This window comes from Bos indicus, chromosome 25, assembly GCF_029378745.1.
Source record: "Bos indicus isolate NIAB-ARS_2022 breed Sahiwal x Tharparkar chromosome 25, NIAB-ARS_B.indTharparkar_mat_pri_1.0, whole genome shotgun sequence".
Classification (NCBI taxonomy): Eukaryota; Metazoa; Chordata; class Mammalia; order Artiodactyla; family Bovidae; genus Bos; species Bos indicus.
Window position 1 is genome coordinate 7,634,619 of NC_091784.1, and position 25,086 is coordinate 7,659,704.

At 42.8% G+C, this 25,086-nt stretch overlaps 1 protein-coding gene across 18 annotated transcripts in view; it reads left to right on the forward strand.

Annotated features, from left to right (window-relative positions):
- RBFOX1 (RNA binding fox-1 homolog 1) overlaps positions 1-25,086 on the forward strand; it is a 2,439,741-nt gene that overhangs the window by 2,375,347 nt on the left and 39,308 nt on the right. For 10 of the 18 annotated variants that reach the window (XM_070779612.1, XM_070779617.1, XM_070779614.1 and 7 more), the window contains 2 exons: positions 8,907-8,946; positions 20,454-20,518. In XM_070779612.1, coding sequence (XP_070635713.1) covers positions 8,907-8,946; positions 20,454-20,518 — 105 coding nt within the window. Of the gene's footprint in view, positions 1-8,906; positions 8,947-15,154; positions 15,198-20,453; positions 20,519-25,086 lie in introns of all 18 variants that reach the window. The other 8 variants (XM_070779611.1, XM_070779616.1, XM_070779618.1 and 5 more) reach the window with 1 other exon arrangement.

A 25,086-nucleotide genomic window follows, 5' to 3' on the forward strand; every position in this document is an offset into this window, starting at 1 on the left:
CTTTGCTAGGAATAACCAGGCATAACTAATGAATGCCACGTTTGCCAGGGACTTAGGTGACTCCAAGCGATAAAACACATTGTTGGTGACTGCTTTGTACATGATTTCATTTTAATATTCCAGCCATCTTCCTAATCGTTTTGGTTGTAATGGTAGATTGTACCTCTTTGCTGGCAATATTATGGCTGGAATTCTGAAATCATACTTAGTAGAAAGATAAAATTCTCAAGACAAGAGGACTAGAACATTTAGAAAGGCTAGGGATGTGTATGCTCGTGTCTGCATGTTTTATTAGAGCAGAGCACTGGTCAAAAGAAGGAAATTCAGCCAGTTGCCTGGGTGTTTTGCTGGATTATAAACTGCCTGGAGTGCACTGATTATAAATTGCCTGGAGTACATTGGTACCAAGTGAAAAAGTGTGAACTCAGCATCTTCCGTGAAGGCTCCTTTTCCTTCATTGTCTTAAGCTGAAGGAGTCCATAGGAGGAGGGGCAGAAGGAGCAGTTTATCCTTAAAAAAAGAGCACCAAGGAGGACACAGAGCAGACCTTGGCTGGAGTGGAGAGCCCTGATCTGTGTTGACTGAAGCAAGTAGCAGAGAGGTTGCAAAACCCACGTCTCTTTCCAGGAAGTGACGTCATCAGGATTCAGGTGTTCCCGGGGATGGTGTGGGTTTCCTGCAGTTTTTCATCTTCAGGGTCCTTTGGTTTCCCAGTTTCTAGATTTGACTCTCTTTCTTGCAGTCCAGTTCAGCTTAACATTGCCTCTCTCAGCTCCATGAGCTGAGGATGCTAAGGCAGATGGCACCTTTGAAGGAGTTTCTTACAGGCAGGCACAGGGAACACCATAGATGCTAACAGTTTTAACACATGTGGACGTGGTAAGATAGGCTTTTGAGGGAGTGTTGTTGTTCAGTCACTCTGTCGTGTCCGACTCTTTGTGACCCCATGGACTGTAGCACGCCAGGCTTCCCTTGTCCTTCACTATCTCCCAGAGTTTGCTCAAACTCATGTCCATTGAATTGTTGATGCCATCCAAACATCTCATCCTCTGTCGCCCCCTTCTTCTAAATCAATTACACTTCAATTAAATTTTTTTATAATTAAAAAAAAATTAAAATCAAAAAAGGAAAGAAAACCCAATCAGGAAAAATTCCAGTCATTTCCTAAGTTGTCCTGTTAAAATCTCATTCTGTGATTTTCCTTCACATTCAGAGATCCCCTTTTTTATAAGCCATCATCTAGCAAACTGCATTTTGGGGGGAGACTTTATTATTCCCCTTGTCACCAATTGAAGACACATCCTAAACTTCTGTTTACTGTAAAGAATCAAACCTGAAAACACTGTTACTAAAATCTCAACCAAAAATGTGCCATTTATCCTGTGTCTATATATAGCTTCTTTTTTTTTTTGTGGGGGGGGGGCGGGGGAGAGTTTGGAAAACATCCACAGAACCTCCATGGCCACTTTTGTGGAACCTTGGGTGACCCCTGGAAGTATCCAACATCATGGCAGTCACCCAGGAAGATTCACTCAGGGTGCCCTGGCATTCATTCATTTCCTTTTATTGATTTGGTTTTTTCCTCCACATCCTGACATTTTCTGAAGTTCCTCCCAGAGAATAAAGAACACAGGTTATGAAGAGCCTTATCTTCTCTTTCTCACATAGCTGAACAGAAAGTTACTGTGACATTAATGCATGATCATCCCTGGGGAGGGTAATTCTGCCTGGACCAGGATCACAGGAATGAAAGGAAAGCCTTAGATTGCGTTAGCTAACTCCTTATTGATTGTCAACATTAACTGAGTGAGAATGGGTGATAAGTTAGAAAGCTAATACCTACACAGTCAGTAGGATTGTTGTACTCCTATAAAGACACAAACTACCAGACAGATAAGATTGCCTCCTGCTGTTCTATCTCATACTGCCCTTGGTAGCTGACTTAATCTCTGTAGGCACAATTGCCTTAGCAGCTGGGTAAAGACAGTACCTGCCTCTGAAGTGTTGATAGAGGATGAAGTAGGGAGATGAGTGTGAGGTTACAGCTTCATCCATTCCATCAGATGGCAGGTGTTAAGTGAACTGTGGCTACTGTAGTTGCTGTTGAGATAGGAATTGACTTTTTATTAGCTGCCCATACTCCTCTCTTTCTCAAGGTCCCCTTTTGCTTGAGTTGAACACCCACATTTCTGCATCCATGAGTTACTTACCCCTGGGCTGTGGTGGGTGGGGTGGGACGCCTGCTGTTAATTGACCTCCATCCCATGTAAGCCACAGAGATGGCTTTAGACAGAGGTACTTCAAGTGGCTAATGGAATCTGTAGATTGGAAACAAAATATTAACTAGTGAACAGTGTCAAAGAGAGTTGAAGGGACCATGTCATCCATATTTCTTCTTGCATTTGATCCCGAAGTCAGTGTCAGACACCATGTCCAGTCTGTCTTCCCAGGACTCACATTGGGGAGAAATTACCCATTGGGTGATTGTCATCTGAGGGAGCTTGTAGGCTGATGCTCTGTGGATAAAGATGGCAGGTGGAAGCATCAGAAACACATACTCCAGACTCAGTACAACACCAGATGTTACAGGACAGCGGTTAAACCATAATCCTCTCCCCCACAAAACCCTAAGAGATTGGTTTCATCAAGTTCTCGTTCTTGGTTAATTAATAAACAGCACCTTATTAAGTTTTGGGTTTCCCAGGCAACGCTAAGGTAAAGAACCCACCTGCCAATGCAGGAGACATAAGAGTGGGTGTGATCTCTGGGTTGGGAAGGTCCCCTGGAAGAGGGCATGGCAACCCACTCCAGTATTCTTGCCTGGAGAATCCCTGGACAGAGGAGCCTGGCAGGCTACAGTCCCTGGGGTCCCAAAGAATCAGACATGACTGAATCGACTTAGCACGCACATATGTATCCAGTCCTACTATGTAACAGGCATCTTTTATGAGGATAGAAATATAAAGAACCATAGGAGATTTTTAAATTATTATCGTTATTCTAAGTGAAACATCCAGCATTTTGTGATAGGTTTTCATCTTGGCTCTCGGGATATTTTTGACCAAGGTATTCTGCACTTTCTCAGGTCATTAATTATGACACACGTGTGGTCAGTTGCTCAGTTGTGTCCAACTCTTTGTGACCACATGGGCTGTAGCCTGCCAGTCTCCTCTCTCCATGCAATTTTCCAGGCAAGAATGCTGGAGTATGTTGCCATTTCCTCCTCCTGGGGATCTTCCCAACCCAGGGATTGAACCCACGTCTCTTGTGGTTCCTGTCTTAGCAGGCAGATTCTTTACCACTGAGCCACCTGGGGAGCCCTGTTATGACACATCTATGTGAAACTTCTTAGAGTTACCTCGTGAAGGTAACTCTTTTTGGAGAGTTTTGAGGAGACTATGCTCCTCTGAATGCAAAATGATATGGTGATATCCCTGGGAGAAACTTTATACAGTTGCCAGTACAAGAATGAGGCCCAAACATAGCACCATGGGGGGTGCTTTCAGGCTAGGTCCTGAAGAAACCTATGGAACTATGTGGGTGAACCTTTCTTTCTGTGAATCAACCATGCTTTCTGGTTTTAATTGATAAATATCTCATGCTCAGATGTTATTATCTGATGCTCAGGAACTTTCTCAATTAACATAAACACTTGGAACGATAGTCATTGTCACCTATTCTCAGAGTACTTTCCAGAATTCTCTCTAGCTGTTTGGCTTTATTTTTGGTTTTGCTGTGAGTTCTTGTTTAAATTCTCAGCCAGTTCTAAAATGTAACTTCTCACATTAAAGAGAAAGCCTCTTCATTGAGTGCATTATGAGACAAACACCATAAATGAGTAGTTCTTAAATTTGGGGGGAGAAGGTGGAATGTCACAGATGTCTTTGATAATCTAATTAAAAATATATTTTTTTCCCTGGGAAAATGTCAGTGTCCTCACACCACACAATGCTGTACAAATGCCAGTGAGTTTATGGACCCACCTGATATCCATTCTAATCCAGCTATGGTTTAATGCATTTGAATGCATTACAAATTTTTTTTTTTCATTTGGAAGGGGCAGCAAGATATGCCATCATTAAATAAACTTTTCTTTAAGAATATATTGGTGGATGGGATATATTACATTATTCAAACAGATTGTATAGTCTGGGTATCCCATACTTTCTTTCCTTTTCCGTAAACTAATTTGCTGTAGTGCAATCATCCCCTGCTTGCATTCATCCAAATATTTAACTACTGTTATTACCTTTCTAAGAAAATGAGATGTGCATTCGCATTACATTCTTGCAAAAGCATATTGCGGTCCCGAAGTGATTGACAAGCAATACAATTACCTTTGCAGGCTAGACCGACCGCCTCTGCATTAAAATGGGGCTGCACCTGTTCTATGCATGATGGTAGCTCTCTTCTCTTGTATGGGGCCATGGCTCATTTATCGAGAGCTCCATATTAGACATCATCCCCTGCCCTCCTCTCTCTTCGTTTATGTTATTTCGAGTGCACCTGTTTAGTGAGGTTTTTAAAAATGTTTGAATACATTCTTGGAAACCATCATGAGTCTTTGTAAGAGCTTGCTTGAAACCAGTTCCTGTTTAGAATAGGACCTGGGCTTCCCAGGTGGCGCTAGTGGTTAAGAAGCCGCCTGCTGATGCAGGAGACATAAGAGAATGGTTTTGAACCCTGGGTGGAGAGGATCCCCTGGAGAAGGGCATGGCACCCCACTCCAGTATTCTTGCCTGGAGAATCCCACGGACACAGCAGCCTGGCAGGCTATGGTCCATAGGTTCACAAAGAGTCCGATACGACTGAAACCACTGAGCACACACACATGCTAGGAGGCTGGCCTCCAGCATTCTCTCAAATGTCATGTAAGATGACACGTGGAGGGTGGCGCTCTGTAGGGCAGTACGTTTTTTAGCTCTTGGACCAGCAGCCTCAGCTTCCCCTGGAACTTGTTAAAAATGCAAATCCTTAAACCCAACCTCCCCCTCCCTCTGCATCCAGCTCTGTTGATTCAGAACCTCTGGGCTGGGCGTGGGGCCCAGCCATCTGTGTTTTGATGGGCCCTCGAGGTGGTGCTGATGCCGGCTGAAGTCTGACCACTGCTGCCTGCCATAGCAATTAAAAGTTTGGGCTGTGAAGCCAATACAATACCAGCCAGGCTACAATCCCAGTTTTGTCAATACCTAGCTCTCTCTGTCTCACTTTTCTGATGTCAGAAGAGGCTATAATAGCATTATCCATCTCATAAGGGTATTTTGAGGACTCGGTGGGGTCATGATAACTAGGTCAGACCTAAAGGACAGACAGGGCTTCCCAGATGGCTCAGCAGTAAAGAACCTACCTGCCAGTAGAGGAAACACAAGAGACTTGAGTTCGATCCCTGGGTGGGGAAGATCCCCTGGAAAGGGGTGAAAATCCCATGGACAGAGGAACCTGGTAGGCTATAGTTCAAAGGGTCACAAAGAGTAGGACATGACTGAAGTCACTGAGCACGCATGCATCCCTTCCCATACTCAAATCTATATTAATATTTGGTTAAATATTATTATATTGTTCACTCTTACATCACTGTCTATCTAGCCTCTTGTACTGGAGCTTCTAAGTCAGAGTCTAGTTGTGAGGAGTTGTGTTTGTTTGGGAGATCTTAGTTCCCTGGAGAGGGACTGAACCTATACCTCCTGCAATGGAAATACTGAGTCTTAAATCCCATGAACAGAGGGGCCTAGTGGGCTGCAGTCCATGGGGTCGCTAGGAGTCAGACACGACCAAGCAACTTCACTTTCACTTTTCACTTTCATGCATTGGAGAAGGAAATGGCAACCCACTCCAGTGTTCTTGCCTGGAGAATCCCAGGGACTGGGGAGCCTGGTAGGCTGCCATCTATGGGGTCGCACAGAGTCAGAAACAACTGAAGTGACTTAGCAGCAGCCAGCAGCAACCACTGGACTTCCAGGGTATTCCCAAGGTCCAATTTTTTAATTTGATCTCCCTCCCCCTCCCCCTCTGACAGTAGTCACTGATGTTGAATAACTAGAAGAGGCTTCTACCTAGAATTGCTCTGGGTCACCTCTGTCACCTCCTAATGGCCAGCCCTCCCCCTTGATGGGCAGTAGTCACTCAACAGATACTTATTTACCTCTTCAGGGTGGAAAGTGATATGTTAGCTATCAAGTGAGATATAATGTTGAGGAAGCTATTGGATACAACTTTCAGGGTGAAATGAGCCCCATTCACAAATGCCTTTCATATTTGACTGATATTTAAAATTATTGGACCAAGCGAGGATCAGAGGGTCAGAAAACGTGATGCTGGTGTTCACAGGAGGGAGGAAGAAATCCGTTTGGTGGTGGGAGATGACACTGGATAAAGCTCATAGCAATGTAATCTTTGACTAGAGCTATGACTGCAGATACCTTGGGCTTCCCAGGTAGCTCAAACAGTATAAGAGTCTGCCTGCAATGCAAGAGACCCAGTTGAATCCCTGGGTCAGGGAGATCCCCTGGAGAAGAGAATGGCAACCTACTCCAGTATTCTTGTCTGGAGAATTCCCTGGATGGAGGAGCCTGGCAGGCTATAGTCCATGGGGTCACAAAGAGTCAGACACTACTGAGAGACTGACACTTTCACCTTCTTTGCATAATCCTCCCTTGACATGGGCACTTACTCACCTCTTTCCCCATTTTGCAGCCAAAGAAGGGGTGCTCAGGTTGCTCAGATCATTAGTTCCAGGGCCCCTAGCTGCTGACTGCTGAGGCTGTGATCCAGAGGCCCGTGTGTTTCCCGTCTAATTTGGCTCTCATATGGTGCTGTGCTTTTGGAGGAGGTTATGGGGAGATGAGGCTGTCCCAACACCAGGATCAGCATGTGCAAAAGGTGTGCCAGCATGAAGGAGCAGTCAGAGCTGCTCTGATCTGGCTGAATGATCAGCACTGGGTGCAGTCTTGTTGGCAGAGGCTGGCCCTGCCTTCTGACCCCTGGCAGACAGTATCCTTTTATGTTGGAAGTGTTGAAAACAAAATCAAAGCCTAGCTCAGGATGCCACACACTCAGTATCTGGGATTAGGGTTTGATGCTGCTTGACAAGGGCTCTTGTGAACAGGAGCCCTTTTCGATCCAAATGAAGACAGCTGAAAGCCATGCCTACCAGCCTCCTTAGTGTGTGAAATCTCTGCACCCTGTTTAAAGACGATGGTACTTGGGGTTTAGCCCTTCAACTCGGAAAAGCTCTGAGAAGCCCATGCGGTGTTCTCCAGCAAAGCAGTGTCGCTGCCATATGTGTGTGTGCATGTGCGTGTTGTCGGTGCCTCCCTCGGCTCTCAGTGTGCTCAGCCTTCCTGTGGGTCTGCTCTGCTCCTGAAATCTGCTGAAATCCTTGGGTAATCGACATCATGTTTTCAGTTAGGACCCCAGCTCCATTCCACAGTGGGGAACATGGGTCCTTTGCCAGAATCATAAATCATCTGTAAACTCCATGGGAAGGTTGTAATAGCAACAGTTACCCTTTGGAAAACATGCCTTTAGAAACTCGCATTTTTATATTTGAGACGTCTTGGGATCTTGGCAAAAGCCTGTGAGGTGTGCAGGCTATGTGGGGTCCTCACTGAACCCGTTTCAATGCTTAGGAATTGTACGTCGGTTTCCCAGGGTTACAGAGCTTCTTTCTCTGGCTGTTTCGCTCAAGGTAAACCATGAAACTTCTGGAGAAGTCCAGGATCTTTTATTTACCCCTCCTGTGAAGTCCCTTCTCTCTGGCATGACTCTGTGGACAGGGATCAGAGAGCCGCTGTGAGGCTTGGCTCGTTCAGCCATCACGTGCGGTTCTGCTCAGTCTGGATATAATTTATGTGAATCTACACACAGACATAGGCATGTACACACTGGTGACATGTGAGTACACAGACACACAGATGTGCAAACACGTATTACTACATGCATCATATGCACACTATCTACATTCATAAACATATGCACACACGTGCATTTACATGTACAAACTAACAAACATACATATACGCAAAAATCTGGGGGCTTCCTGGGTGGCCCCATGGTGAAAGAATCCACCTTTCAATGCAGGAGACTAGGGTTCGATCCCTCGATTGGGAAGATTCTCTGGAGAAGGAAATGGCAACCCACTCCAGTATTCTTGCCTGGAGAATCCCATGGACAGAGGAGCCTGGTGGGCTGCAGTCCATGGGGTTACAAGTTGGACACGACTATGCCACTGAGCAAGCATACATGCATACATGTACATGAGTCACACACATACACAAATGCCCACCTGTGTCATTGCACACATCTGTATACCTGTTCACAGACCATATAACTAGAGATAATGCCCTCCCTTTCCCATAATAGAGGGGCACATGGAATTACCAAATATTAGAGTATGAAATACTAGAGTGTGAAAGAATATAGAAGAAAATCTCTGAAATCCTTTGGATCTCAGCTCCCCTGAGATCATTCAGCTGTAATCCATATTGAAAGCGTGACATCCGTACCCCTATATTTATCAATCATATATTTTAAGCAGATGATTTGTTTTTCTGGGAAGGAGCTAGGGGTTTGGCTGAATGCAAATACAATCCTCGTATCAGCGTGGGCCACTTGAAACATGCGTGAATCCTCTCTGCATCTGCACCCCTCTGGAAAGTCCACTACCCAGCACAGCATTGCCTCCGTGTCCTGATTCTGGGCCCCCACCGAACCCCAGCTTCATTTTTTCTCAGTCTGACAGACTGCCGTTGTCTCCAGCCTCCTTAACCAGCGTGGAAACGATCCCCGGTTCCTGCGTCTCGGCTGGCCCTTGTGACCAGACTAACTTGGCCGGTGCAGGGGTTGGTGTGTGTGCATGGGGAAGTGCACTAATATGAATGTTTTTCTTTGTGTGTGCACCCTTGCAGTGTTGTTTACCAGGATGGATTTTATGGTGCAGACATTTATGTAAGTATCCATTAACATGCATGCCACCCTTGTTTCTCGCCGGAGTCATTCTTTTTACAAGTTTGCTGCGATTTCTCAGCTGGGTGTCACCTATTTCCGCTTCCCGTGGGAAAGAGTCAAAGTCTCGGAGGACAGACGGCCTTCTGCTCACGGTAGCCATCGTGCTATTGAGTGAGTGGAATGAACTCCTTGATTCATTTCAGAATAAAAGAGTTGTATTTATTCAAAATAAATAAAATACTGACTTTTTTCCCCGTGTCCAATTCAAGACTTTGCTGCAAAAAGAAATTCTCTCCCAAATGCCCAATTGGGGTCTCTGTGTTTTCAGTCTAATATTTAAGATGACAGCTGTAGTTACCAGCTGTAGAGGGTGAAAAGATATTTTCATGGCTAATGTTTTTAATGTTTTCTTGTATACACTGAATTATTTATCACGACAGCCCTAGAAAGATTCCCCTCAAGTCCCTGTTTCTCTCTTTCTTTCCCCACATTGATGGTTTTAATAAGAAACATCTCCTAACAAGATATAGATCCATTTGAGCATTCAACTCTTATGTTTTTCAACCCCTGATTTCCCTCTATTTCCCCAAAACAGTTACCTGACTTAGAATTATTAGGCCTATTTAGGATTGTTTGTTAAATGGTACCACTTTATTAAGCTTCTCACTTCTAGAGAAAAGGAGGATGTTTCTCATTATGGGGCCATAATTAAATTTATCTAACTTGATCTAAAGGTAGTTATTCACTGATGGTATGATATTAGCATCAGTGTTATGAAAATGACTTGGAATAAACACAACTTAAAAGAAATGGGGGATATCTTCTAAATCACATCATTATTTTCATTATGAGTGACCTCAGATAAATTCAGTGGAATCGTATTTGTTGTTTTATAGACTAGATAACAAAGAAAAATATAGCCATATTCCTGATCAAATTGAGGCAATTTACTAGAAAATAGGAAAGATGCTAGTTATTTAATTTTCTTCCCTTTGAATTTCAAATAATTACAATTTTGAGCCAGAGTATTAATCTCCATCAATGATAAACTTGGGTTTTATTATTATTATATTAAGTATATTTATTATAATCTGTGGGTTAGTTTTTTTTTTTCCCTTAATAAAATGAAAGAACAACCTACCTGTCTTTTATTCACCCAGGGAACAACCAGTTTCCTTTTTGTGGGTCACCTCCATCCACTCCTTTTCAAGTCCTCTTTTTCCAAGCTTTGAGTTTGTACCATTTTAAATAAAGAAACAGGCAGGGGCTAAAGAGTCTGGCCCTCCTCCATATCCTCAGATATCCACTGATCACAGACATCAATCTATCCCCTTCCCCTAGGGTAGCTTCTGGATGGAGCATGCATATGGAGGAAGTAAGGACTTAGTTGGTGCTTCCCTGGTGGCTCAGACAGTAAAGAATCTGCCTCCAGTTCGGTAGACACGGGTTTGATCCCCACGTCAAGAAGATCCCCTGGAAAAGGAAATGGCAACCCTCTCCATTGTTCTTGCCTGGGAAATTCCACAGATGGAGGAGCCTGGTGGGCTACAGTCCAAGGGGTTGCAAAGAATCGAACATGACTTAGCGACTAAACAGCAGCAACAAGCCCTTGAGATACAGCTACATCTCCTTTGAGATACAGCTATGTTCAGATAACTGGAAATGTCCTCCCTGCTCCCTTTTTTAAAAAAAAGAAATGATGACTAAAGAGGTTCATAAAAAGACACACAAGGTTCTATTTTTATTTAAAGGAAGTTTGTGGCTGGCTCGTTCAATCTCATTAAAAATAATGCGCAGTGAGTAGGTCTAGGGCCATCCTGAGGGGATCTGGGACATGTCTTAGACAAACTGGTCACCTCTACTGGGTCTAAATCAGTTGTTTCTTTTTTCATTTTACTGGGCAGAGTTGTAAGCTTCTGGCTTCAGTTACTTTTAAGGGAGATAATGGGAGTCTGCTCTCCACTTCTTCCTATTCAGATAGTTCTGTCTTGACAGGAGATCAGAGCAACCCAGACAACAGCATGGGAGCCAGGACCACTGACCTTTTGTACACACCCCACTTTCTCCAGCACATGCTCCTCTTTGTTGCCCAAGGTCCCCATCCCTCCCACATCATGGTGGAGCCCTCAGGCATCTCCCAGCCCTGCCGAAGCAAATAGCATTTGAAAGACCTGCACGGATCCCTGTAACTAGAAAGTCAGAACCTCCTCTGTAGAAATATCTCCTCTTAAACTTTGCAGGGAAGAGAGGATTGAGGAGAGAGAGAGAGAAAAAGACAGTGATGATCATAGATACCCTGACGGACCTGGAGGCAGTGGATGTGTTATAAGATGCTGTGAGCCAGAAATGAAGGTTAAAAACCAGGGATGCTCCTTTGGGCTGAGTGCAAAGAAAAATCATCTTGCTGGGAAGCCCAGCTCTGCAGGAAAAAGGCTGCCTGCCCTGCTCTGACCCAGTGCATATGGCTACTCACCAGAGGACAGAGAGGTCTTCTAAGTCAGCAAGGAGGGTCACAGAGGTCAGTACCTGGGTCTCTTCTACCTGGGGCATAACACACACACACACACACACTTATTTGAAAAGGTAGCAATTGAGCTTCCATAACTAGCCTATCAAACCTACACATTCAGTCATTGCTAAGTGGCACATATTTCCATAAACTCCTTTGAATTAAAAAGCAGGCCATGGCACAGAATTGTAAATCAGCTCTGTGCTGTGCTCAGTTGCTCAGCCCTCATGTCCAACTCTTTGCGACCCTATGGACTGTACCCATCAGGCTTCTCTGTCTATGGGATTTTCCAGGCAAGAATACTAGAGTGGGTTACCATGCCCTCCTCCAGGGGATGTTCCCGACTCAGAGATCTAACCTGTGTCTGCTGCACTGCAGGCAGATTCTTTACCACTGAGCCACCAGGGAAGCCCAAATCAACCATACTTTAATAGAAAAAGAAGAAAAAGTAGACTAGGTTAATGAAGAAATATAGAAATAATAGGAGAGGCAACACATGGATAGGATCAACTGTTTGAAAGTTGAAGAACCACGATCCTTGGACTTGCAAAGCAATCCATTAGATTGAAGGGTGAAGCTAGAGATCTCATAAGGCCAACCTTGATCGAGGAGCTGAAAATAAGGGTTGCTGAACCAAACTTAGCCAGGACATGTGTCTTCACCCACTCAGGGAGATAGCAAAGAATATGGAATTAGATCAAAAGATAACTATTGAAAATGGAGGAAAGGACATGATAATAGAACTAGATATAAAAAAAAGACCCGACAAGCTCTCAGTAGAAACTAGAGTAAGATAACAGAGTTCTGAGCACTAGGAGAAAGGAAAGAAAGGATAGGAAAAAGAGAGAGAGATGATACAGAATATAAATATTAACCTTACTCCCTTTTATTGAAAAAGCCCTAAGCTTCCTAACAGGACTTCTCTGGTGACTCAGTGGTAAAGAATCCGTTTGCCAATGCAGGAGACGTGGGTTAGTTCCCTGGGTCAGGAAATGGCAACCCACTCCAGTATTCTTGCCTGGAGAATCTCATGGACAGAGGAGCCTGGTGGGCTACAACCACAACAAAGCTTTCTTACACTTAATGCAACTGTGAGGCTATCTAGCAAATATGTCTGGATAAGATTCCAGGGCACTTTTGTATCATGCCTAGATCCCATTATAAAGAGGTTCTGGGTGACACCGTGACTTCTATACATTATTTCTGAATTCATGTCACTCTGCCATCCATGGATCTTCAAGAGGCAACCTCATTTCAGTGATGTTTGAGCTCAGGACAGAGGTGTCAGTAGTTTTTGGAACATGGAAAATGGAAATTCTCCAGATAAAACTCCCAAGTGTTTATTCCTGAGACTTTGCTTTCTGTGTGGGCCAGCTCAGGGGTTCTGGTCAATCACCAGGTGGCAAGGCAACAGCTCATCCGGAAGTTAAGTGTCTCCTGTGTAAGAAACATGATATTCACACTCCACATCACCTCACTCTCTGTGCACAGGGTTCTATCAAGTGTGTTAGTTGCTCAGTCCTGTCTGATTTTTTGCAACCCCATGGACTGTAGCTCACCAGGCTCCTCTGTCCATGGGATTCTCCAGGCAAGAATACTAGAGTGGGTTGCCATGCCCTCCTCCAGGGGATCTTTCTGACTTGGGGATAAAACTTGGGTCTCATGCATTGCAGGCAAATTCTTTACCATCTGTGTCCTGGTCCTAATCAAGGAGCAGTCTTATTACCCATCACCTCCATTGTTTTTTCCCCAGAGGAGGAGACATTTCTTTCAGAAAAGAGATGAAATCTTTTGCCCAGACATCTTCACTGACACTGTGGTTTGAGCCCATGAAATGGATCAAATTGCAAAGTTCAACCCTTATGCCCTAGGCCAACAGAAGGACATCATTGCCTCCACTGAGCAAACTTGAGAATGTGGTGAAAGACAGGCAAGGAGGAGGGTGAGAAGTGAGAGGATAATGGAGAGTGTGTAAGCTGGACCGGTCACAGGGAATAATATCTGTACTTGAAATATTCAAATGACAGAGAGAGATGGGGGAACTTCTATAGGCATAGTTCCTCAGATGTAGAATTCTAAATTAAAAGGGAAGGCTCAGTAGAACTAGGAGCTTCCCTGGTTCGATTCCTGGGTCAGGAAGAACTCCTGGAGAAGGGATGGGCTAACCAATCCCATATTCTTCATTGTTGTTTGTTTAGTTGCTCAGTCATGTCCGATTCTTTGCAATCCCATGGTCTGTAGCTTACCAGGCTCCTCTGTCCATAGAATTTTCCAAGCAAGAATACTGGAGTGGGTTGCCATTTCCTTCTCTAGGCAATCTTTCTGACCCAGGGATCGAACCTGGGTCTCATGCTTGGCAGGTGGATTCTTTACCGCTGAGCTACCAGGAAAGCTGCACACACACACACACACACACACACACACACACACACACACACACTCATGCACATATATTTCCCCCCACCACACCTCCCTGACCAGGGATTGAACCCATGCTCCCTGCATTGGAAGTGCAGAATTTTAACCACTGGACCACAAAGAAGTTCCTTAAAATATACACACTATATGTATACACACACACACGCCTTTATCAGGCAGGTCCCTACATCTGTTAAACTGTTCAATCACCTTGATGTCTGCCTTGGAACTGGAACACTTCACTTCCATCTAGAACCACTCACGGGAAAAAATCAGCCTCATTCACAAATCACTGTCACATCCCAAACTGCTCCCCAGTCTGTCCAAGGGTTCTGCTGAGACCTTGTGAGTATTTGGACCTGAATGAAGTGATGGTGGGTTAATGACATCCATCTTCAAAGAAGCTTTTCCAGACCCCTGCGTACTCACGCCCCCATGCTCTCACACAAACACACACACACATATGCACACAAGTAATGTTTCCAGTCACATATGTTAAAATTAGCTTTAGTAGCTTTGATCTGATTCATTGTTTCCTGAAGTACAATTGCTCTATTATTATTTGAAATTAAATTAAGAAAAAAATAAAGGCATTAAAAAGAAAAAAAGAATAATTTGTAGTCACCATAGGTCATGTTTGTTTGTTTTACATTATAGCTGTACTGAAGTATAATTGACAAATAAAACTATAAGGTATTTTTTTAAAAGGTGTTGATACAGTTACTGTCATCTTAACTGCCTCCATCATTTGGCATCAAAGTTAAATCCTCAGGTGTGCCCAAGAAATCCAACCATGAGATAAAGAGAGAAATGAGAGAGCAAGTTAATTTGATCTCTTGGAAATGGCACCCCCCTCCAATATTCTTGCCTGGAGAATCCCATGGACAGAGGAGCCTGGTGGGCTGTGGTCCATGGGGTCGCAAAGAGTTGGACACGACTGAAGCGACTTAGCACGCATGCAATATGCTTGGAAGGGAAAAAAGCCATGAAAGTATCCTTTTTCCTTCTTTAAAAATACACGCAGATTATAACACAAATGCAATGAGGGTGGTTTGATCCCCACCCCCATCTGCTTGATACTCTCAGTTACAGAGATTCGTGGCTCAAAAATGTTCGGCATTCCTTGGTCCTTATTTTGGTTTAATGGGTCATGCTAGGTCTTAGTGACAAAAGAGAAGCAAACTTGGAAATGAAGTGCTCTGGAATTTCTGTCTGACTTATGCATTTTCTTTATTTATTTCATTTTTGCATTGAAAACATTACATTTCTGTTTCCTTATAGAGTAGTGTATCAAGAGCCTGTGTATGGCAATAAATTGCTGCAGGTATGAAATCCTGGCTGGTGGAAAAACTCATCACTATTGATTGTGGGTTTGCTGTGAAATCCTACTAACAAGACAATTCTGGGGAGGGAGGGGAGACATTCTCTAACATAGAAGGAGGGAAGACTGAACTGAATTTTCCAGTTTTGATATCAATTCTTCTAGAAGAGAGACACTCATCTTGAAATCTTTTTTCCCCCTCTTTGCTAGATTATGTGTGTATCAGAATTGAGATTGGGCTTGGCTGTTTCTTTCTTGGCTTAAAATGTATCTGGCTTCAGTGAACATAAACTCAGTGAAAAAAAATCCAAGGCTTTCATTGAACCAATTGTCTGAAAAAAATTTTAGTAATTTCCTGGAGTCAACGGGGATGGTTAAACCAAAACCCTTTTATAATTCAGCATCAAGGATCAGTATACACTGTAGCTTCTTATAAATTTATTTCACATTTTCTGCCATAACTCTCAAACCTATTTCTCACTGATGAAACAACCCCAAATGAACAAACTTGTTCAAACTTGAGGGAAGCAAAAACCAACACCTGCATTGGCATGTAGCTGGCTAAGTTCCAAATTTTGTCTATAACCAACACAAAAACTGTCAAATAAAATGAAAGAAGAATGTAAAACTAAAATGATAAGTGGGAATTTTATTACACAGGTTTCCCTTTAACCTGAGATTGTCCCTTTTGTTCAGTATTAAGTCAATTAAGAAAGTACATTTTTTTTCCAGTGAGATTAATCAAGTTTTAATAAGAAATCTAATATGAAACAAATGGGTATTTGGACTAAGGAGAGAACCAAATAATTAAAATTTCTGAGATAAGCTTTTATTTTCACCTTTTAAGAAAAGCTGGACTTCAAAAACAGCTGTATGTATTATGCAGATAAGTTAAAGAGTAGTGATTTATATGAAGGATTTTATAGTTTGCAAATAATGCTCTTGTAAGTGTCATTAGCGGAGAAGGTGATGGCCCCACTCCAGTACTCTTGCCTGGAAAATCCCATGGATGGAGGAGCCTGGTGGGCTGCAGTCCATGGAGTCGCAAAGAGTTGGACACGACTGAGTGACTTCACTTTCACTTTTCACTTTCATGCATTGGAGAAGGAAATGGCAACCCACTCCAGTGTTCTTGCCTGGAGAATCCCAGGGACAGGGGAGCCTGGTGGGCTGCCGTCTATGGGGTCACACAGAGTCGGACATGACTGAAGCGATGCAGCAGCAGCAGCAGCAGCAAGTGTCATTAGAGTGAATAAATTTTACGTATATCATTAATCCACCTGTTTTAGACAAAGTGAGATCCTTGAATATTCTCAGAAAGGAGGAAGTCCCGTGTCCCCACAAATGTACAAAAATTTCATCTCACTTCCTCAGCAGTTTGCCATTTGGATATTTGAACTTTTTTTTCCAAAAGTATGCTCTCAAGTTAAAAATGTGATTTCCATCATCAAACCACTTGGTGATGCAGTGGAGATCCACAGAGCTCATTAATACTGCTTTACAAAGTTCCACAAATGAGTAACCAGTTTCATTTCATTTAACTCAACATCTCCCAAACCTATGTGGTCATGAAACCTATGTGGTCATGAAACCTTGCCTTTCCCTTGATGAAGATCCCACCAAGCACAGTTTTGAAAATGTTTCATTGGAGCATCATTAAAGTACATAATTGATAACTTCCCCCCGTGGACCTCCAGAGGTCTTGCTAACAAAGGAAGTATTCCCAAGCCTGTGAATCAATATCTTTGATGGTTGCCTCTGGTGGTGGGGGCAGGGGTGGGAGGGGGAAATCCATAATGACCATTTAAAATACACATTTTCTATAAGATCACATGTCTATTTTGATGCCCAGCATGTGAAATTATATTTTGTGAGTAGGGAGCATAGAACTATTGTGTGCTTGCCATTCCTTTTCTTTTTCACCTTTACTTTGGTGGTGGGAAAAATCTGTCAAGGACGCATTTTTGTTTTTGTCCTAAGGTCTGGAAGGATCAGTTTTAAGGTAGACTGTGTTTTGATGACCACAAATGAAAGTGAGCACTTCTTTTTCAAACATTACCCCAGAACCTTGCTGAAGCTTTGGCTCTACTCGGCAAGCTGCAAAATATGGGCAATAAAATTGATTAAAATCACCTGTTAGAAAGGCAAATTAAAGCAATTTGTAATTTTTTTTATCATTTTACAGTGTGTGCATGCATGCACCAAGTCAGTATGCAACTCTGGTTTTCCCCTTAAATGGATTCCATGCCGAAGAAGAATCGCAAAGGAAGATGATGCAGTATATAGGAGCAGAGGCGTCAAGCCATCTACCCCTTTTTCTCTGTCCAATTACTACAAATTCCAGGGATCACTTGGACCTGGGCTATCCAGTACTGTAGCCACCAGCTCCATGTGGTGGCTTACATTTTAATTCAAATGAATTCAACATTAAATAAATTTAAAAAGCCATTTGTTGTAGCCCCCACATTTCAAGATTTCCGTAGACATTTAGGACAAGTGGCTACCATATTGGACAGTGCAAGTATAGAACATTTGTGTTCATCATCAAGTCTTCTGGACACCTAGGAGATCACTGACCAAGGTCAAAATCTCTCCACCGGTTCCACAGACTTTACCAAACTATGACCTTGACTCATGAATCAGGAATACTTGTAAACATACTCAAATAGCAAAGATAAATGTCAGGACTTTGACCTCTTGTGCCTGTCTTACATGGAAGCCCATACTTGTTTTCTCTAAATGGTTAATACATGTGCAAATAGAGAATGGATCCTTCCCAAAGCTTCATAGACAAGCCCCTCAGTTGTTCAGAAGGATCCCAGGTGTACACTCCTCCATTTTATATCAATGCAATAAGCGCCAACCTAGTGGTCAGTGAGGGGCTGCTGCTGGCTGGGTCAGGAAAGAATCCACCTGCAATGCAGGTAGACCCAGGCTTTTTGATCCCTGGGTTGGGAAGATCCCCTGGAGAAGGAAATGGCAATTCACTCCAGTATTCTTGCCTGGAAGATCCCATGAACAGAGAAGCCTGGTGAGCTACAGTCAGTCCATGGGGTCAAAAAGAGTCGGACAGGACTTAGTGACTAAACCATCACAGTCAGTGAGGTTCATTTTAGGTATATTCTGTTTGCACTGCCATAGTTTTCCCCACTTATCAAAATTGCTACCTACTTCCATTGACAGAAACCATTGCAGAAGTTGAGGGAGTCCTCCAGAATTCAAAGAGGTTTTGCAAGTAGGATGTTGCTATAAGTCTTTCCGGGAACCAAATTTACAGTCGGCACATCGTGATTGATTGACATGGCCCTTGATGCAATGCGCTTTACAGTAACTTTTGTTTTTCAGTCTGAGAGTGACAGAAAACACACACACACACACACACACACACACACACACACACACACAGACGCGCACGCGCATGCTCACATTCTCCACTCAGAGTTTTCAGCTGGTGGCAGCTAATGCCTCTGAGCCATCAGGAAGTCAGTGCCAGCCCCTCCCTACCTCATTAAGTTCAGTACACGTGCGTGCGTGCACACCTGTGTTTCTGCGGATGCCTGATGAAAGGCGAGGAGATGGGCAAGCTGATGAAAAGACTGGCTCCAGAAATCGGGTGAGCCGATTTCCCCTCAGCCCATCAGTCTGTACCTGGAGCTCGGTGCTCCCTGTGACAAATGCTTTGGTTTCCCAGCTCCTCGGCACATTTAATGAGTTTCTCCGTCCTAATTAGAGAACATGGTGTTTGGAACACCAGGTGGTTTCTGGCTAAGACCTCTTTTTTTTTTTTTTTTTAACTTTCACATTGTTTTTCAAGGGAGACTTTTAAAAAAGTAAAAATACTGGCTCCAAATTATGCGTGATTATCTGTCAGAATGTCTTGGAGGTGTCTTCTCCAGAGTGATCCAAAGAAGGAGCTTGATTAAGGAGAAACTAGCTTTTTGGAATGCCCACGTAAGTGATAGAAAATTTGCTTTGAAAGTTGGTTATGATTGGCAAAGAGTAGAAATAAATTGCAGAGACCACTGTACCTATCACTGTTCTGATGGATGCTTCTTGCAGTTTTCTCATTCATCTGTCTTCTATGCTGTATGTGGAGCCAAGAATAATGAACTGCTTTACTCAAGATACTACCAGTAAATCCCCCCAACATTCAGTTATTTTGCTATTAGAAGCCCTCTGACATGGTTGTGTCCTGAATTGCCGCTTCACAGCAAGGGTGAGAACCCTTCTCCCAGAGGATCGTAGGACTGTATATTCTATTTAGAACCTGAATGGCCCCCGTGTTATCAGTGGAGACTGGATCCCTTTAACTGTACTAAGATCATTCAACAATGGTTGATGTATCACTGTGGTCTGCTGAGCAAGGAGTTCTGTTATTTTCACAGTTTGATAATCAGTGCTCCACTGAACACAGTTCCTTTCGAATATGCCCATTTGCTTGTCCTCTGCTTAATTGAACAATTGCAATTACTGGTACATACAACTAAATGTTAATTATTTTTCTCCAATTTTTTTCTCTCTCCTAATGATTTCATTTACAAATTGGAAGGCTTTATCATATTTTCCACAACAAACAAATTCCCCATTTGAACCAGTGTGATATCTTGAGCTGAAAAGATAGAATTTTTAAGCAATGCTCAAGATTCCTTTTTTTTAATCATTATGTGACATTTAAAAAGCTAGAGACAATCTTCTTTCGTTGCTTTAGTGGTTGAACAACTACATATGCAAGAGACTCCTAACACAGTTTCAATCAAAGGATTATCTTATTTTTGTAAGTAAATATCAAAGACATTAACATTAATAAATATCAAAGATAGCAGGGCATTAGCTTGACCTGTATTGGATTTTTAAGGACGTAATCAAAGATGGTTTGAATAAGATGTAAGTTGATAACTGATAAACCAAGGTAAAGCATACTCACTTTGGAAAATCTGGAAAGTTCAGCAAAGTAGAAAAAGCATTTAAATAATCTCCCATAATCCTCTGCACCCCAAAATGATTACCATTAATTAACATGTAGGTACATCTCCTTCAGAGGGTCTCTGGGTTCCTGCTTACAACTGCTAATCTTTAACATCCAGCTGGGGCTGGTAGTCCACCCCACATCTTTCTCGCGTGTTTTGGTACTAAGCTTTCATTAACCTCCACTTGAGTTCGCTAGATGTGGGTCACTGCTGTTCTGCTGGGGTCTCACCATCAGGCACCCTGAGTCAGCCCCCTCTGAGTTCCTAAGCCTGCTTTCTCCTTGTGTTTTAGGGTGGTTATGCTGCATACCGCTACGCCCAGCCCACCCCTGCCACTGCCGCTGCCTACAGTGACAGGTAAGGGCTTTCCTTCTCACGCTTGACTATTACCTGGAAATGAACTTAGCTGGTGGGAGGCGAGCCTCTCGTGTGGTCTCGGTGCAAATGCATGACTGCTGGGGAAGGCAGTGCCCCAAAAGTTAGGTCTCACGGTGAAGGTCAGCACGGGGCCGCCAGGACGCAGTGACGCCTAGCTCGCTCTGATCGCTCGCCCTCTCTGCTAAGACACAAAGACGGTGGGTCCGTGCAAAGTTGCTTTTCCTCTGACAGTTCCTCTGACAGCACGCCCTGCATGCACAAAATACACCCCTTGTACAACCTTCTCCTGGACTTCTCTGTAAAATCCTGGATTCATGTAACTCATAGGACAAAAGCCAAGAGAGGATCCCACAGGGTTTACCTCAATTTTCAACACCTCAGTTCCCTTCTTTACACCTTTGTACATTCAGGAAACCATTCTCCTTTATTGCCTTTTAAGATCCTGCCTGAAGGAATATGGGCAGTGTGTCTGGCATTCATCAGGAGAGTCTTTCTTTTTGGCAATGCCCAGACCCTGTGCCTATGAACATAAGCCAACATTTATTTGTAATGCACACCACATGTGAAGACTGGCAGCGGAAGGGACTGAAGTAGGTTTAAGAAACGCAGAAGTCAGGACTGGATGGCGGGGGGGTGAGGGCTGGGGGTTGGAGGAGCTCTATTACCCATTACCCAGGCTTAACAGATGACTCGGTTTCTGAAATGGCAAGCCACAGCTATTTTCGTATAAGTGCTTTGGAAAAAAAAAGAAAGTGTGCGTTTCCATATTGAATGCAAATTGTTGGCTCTGTTTTCAGAGGACATAAATGTGAATGTTCAGATGCTCTGCATGCACAAATGTCATGGAGGGTGCTTATTTTGGGTAATGACTCCTTTAATTTAAAACTATGTTTCATGAATAAAACAGTAATGGTAACAGTTTGCATGTGTGGCTGAGGCATGCTGGGTTCGACAGGTAAGCAGGCGGTGTCTTGGACTCGTGAATGGGGAGTGTTGGCAGACTCTGGGTCTCCCCTCGGATCTCTTGTGACTCAGTTCCTCTCTTAGTTTGCTGTGGTATGCTTTCTCTGCAGTTCCATTCCATTTCTCACAAGATGTATCCTTAGTTCTTTGTAACTACAGACTTCTTCGGAGGTATACGAAAGCAAAAGAAATTCCTGAACCCTCAATGTCACACTTTGAAAACCCCAGGCATAAAAACTCATGATCAAATAGCTCTTTGGCAAGACAGAGTTGAGATCTGTTATCTGATTGTATGCAGGTATTATTCCTATAACTTCCTATTATTCTTATAAACAGCCATCGAGAGCTCTCAAGTCTGGAGGGAGCTTCCAGAGAAACCCAAACAATTGTCAGCACACAGTTCTAAATACTTAAATTATCCAGTTACCCAATCATCCGTTGCTAGGATGCAAAATATGTTTTATGAAAGTTGCTATCTTCAATACACTTTGACACTAAATTAGGGAAATTGAGAGGGTCAAAAGAGCTAATAAAAATGATGACAGTCTTGAAATTCTCAAGATCATTCTACAAATGAAAAGGCTTAATTCTATTAAATTCTGCACACTGCATATTCACAGAGTGTCAATTGTAATGTGGTTCATCTACAACCCTTAATTATTTTTATGAAAATATCTCTCGATGCTAAATTCTGCAACACCCACTTTGTATATAATTATAATCATAGTAACTTTAGCCTGCTGCATAATTATAAGAATCTTAAACAGATTTATGTCTTTGATTTTTTTTTTTAATCTTGCTGCTTGGTATAAGTGCATCTATCCCCAAGCTGGAAAAAAGGTTAATTACAAAAATATAATTTAAATTACTTTCTTTAATATGACCAAAATAGACATTTGAAAAAAAACCAACAGTGTTTAGTACTATTCTTAGATAGAATTACTTGAGGATCTGGCCATCTCCATTTGCATTTGCCTTACAAAATAAGTTAAAATTTTGCTACTCTTGGGGGCACCATATATGCAAATATATGTATGAAATCTGTTATTTTAATATTATTAAGATTTCTCACTGGCAACCTGTCCTATGAAAAATTGCCCTCATTCTTGGTTTGGTAAATCTTGACTAACTCTGCAGTTCCCACTTTGGTGTAATAGTTTCAGTTGAAGAGACCAACTAAACTTACTCTTGTCCATATAATTGGCCTCTTGCTGTTCATTAAAGAAATTTGCACATTAGGTCTTTTTGGTTGCTGTGGAAATTGATTACTAGTCCTCTTTCACTTGCTACTTATGGAAATATTGCATCGAGAGAAATGCACACATAGATAAAATTACCAGAAAACAATCTTAAAGATTATGTTTCTGGTTTGATTTGTAAAATGTATCTATGAAACGGTGGTACTTCCGTTTATTGTTAGTAAGCAGGTAAAGAGGAGGAAGACCCTTCAAGAGAAGACACATGTTTAGGGGAAAATGTGAAATTATCAGAAGAGCTTTCCAGTCAGTTAGAGATGGCAAGAATCTAGAGTTATCTCAGGAAGTTGTGTAATCACTTATTTTTACTCCATCACAGGATAATATCAGTAGGGAGAGACTCTTAGTACCTACTTTCTACAAGACAGGCAGGATGACAAAGAGAAAAGCTTCTTAATCCAAAGAAATGCCTTCAAAATAGGAAATAAAATCAGAAGGAACAGAGACTGTTGGGTCACACTCACTGGCTGTCAACCTGATCCAAGGAGAAACCACAACAAGCTTTCTAATCATGAGATTCACTTCTCAAACATCTTGAAAGGGAAAGAAGTTTGATGTCCCCAGTTGGTAGAATTTTACCTTTTATCAGCACAAATTAAGCCCTCATCAAATTAAAGATTCAGGGGTCTTTTGGAAAATCTTGAACTCCAGTAACCTCAGGACTGGCCAGAAGTTTGTTGATGGCCACCTCGTTAACTCCCTGCCCATCAGCTTCTCGGTTAAATGATCACACCATGATTATCTCGGAGTACCCTGAGAGTTTCTTGAATGCCGACCTCCGGAAGGAAGACCATCTGGTGTGGGCAGTGATTTCCCCCCAAAGAAAAAGACCTGACTAGACTAGGTAATTTTGCAGGCTCATTGACAAATTGAGTGGCAATAGGCAGATGTCTTTCTTGGGCATTCAGGAAAGATTTGGTAAGCCTTTGACTTCACCTCAAATCTTCTAATCTCACTTTGATTTGTGGAAAGCCAACTATCTGGACTCTCAAGGGAGATGGTTTTCTGAGCTTGAACCGATCAAAGCATGGCAGTGGGGCCGATGATCATCTGGTCATTGCATGTTACTTGGTGTTGCTGATGTGTTTGTGGTATGTTCTGGATTGGACAGGTCCATCACCACATTAGCTCGATGAATGGCTTGCTTGAATGAAGCCTGGGGGCAGGCTTCTCTTGATTGACTGGCTTTCGGTTTCTTTGTGTCTTCTCACCTGGTCCTTGTTGCATCTTTGAGCAGCCAAACTGGGAGGCAGGGAGGGAGAGGGGACGATTTCCTTTTCGATGAATCACTCTACAGGTATTTGGGTAAACGTGTCTGATGTGTACACAGCTTTGATGACAATGTTACCACGCCAAAAAGGCAGACATCCGTCATGCTTGCCCTGCTTGCCAAACATCCTAACATCCCCTAACACACAGTGCATGGAAACAGCCCTCCACATTAGGGCAGAAGGGAACTCAATTCAGACCAGCTAGAGGAGAAACTAGTAGAGGCATTTGCTCTGAGACTTCATGACGACCCAGGTGCCCTGCTAGTTACCCTGGGCCACTGTTTTCATGGACACTTGCATTTCCATAAAGATCCTTAAAAGTTAGCAGCTTTTGACCTACAGCAGTAGTCCCAGCCAAACAGGTGCCTCTAGACTGAGCGAAAGAGACAGCAAGCAACAGGCTTCTGTTTGTTGTTTTATTTTCTACCTTTTTTTTTTTGTTTTTTTGAGACCTTTAAGTTTTTCAGCAACATTAGACTCTACCATATGAAACCGCTATTTTTGTGGGCCCCAAATGGTAGAATATTGGCAATTTCATATAGCTCAGCTTAATAGAGGAGCTTCCCCAATGACTCAGTGGTAAGGAATCTGACTGTAATTCAGGAGGCACAGGTTCGATCCCTGGGTCAGGAAGATCCCCTGGAGGAGGAAATGGCAACCTACTCCAGTATTCTTGCCTGGAAAAAATCCCATGGAGAGGAGCCTGGTGGGCTACAATCCATGGGGTCACAGAGTTGGTCATGAGTGTCTCAGTTGGACTGAGCAACTGACTAATCACAGCTTAATAGAAGCCCAATTAAAATGCCATAATATCAATATCAATAATCTTGCTCTCTGCCTATTCATACATATACATATATGTATGTTGTATATATATATTGCTCACATATACATGTGAAAAATATATGTATACACAACACATACACACACTTCTGCCTTAGGACCTCATGGAGGACTTATATGCGTGTCTAGATAAATAAATCTTAATACAAGGAGGTCAGGATATGCCAAGTTGTGCCACTCATGAGCCCCATGCTAGAACATCTTTTAAATGTGA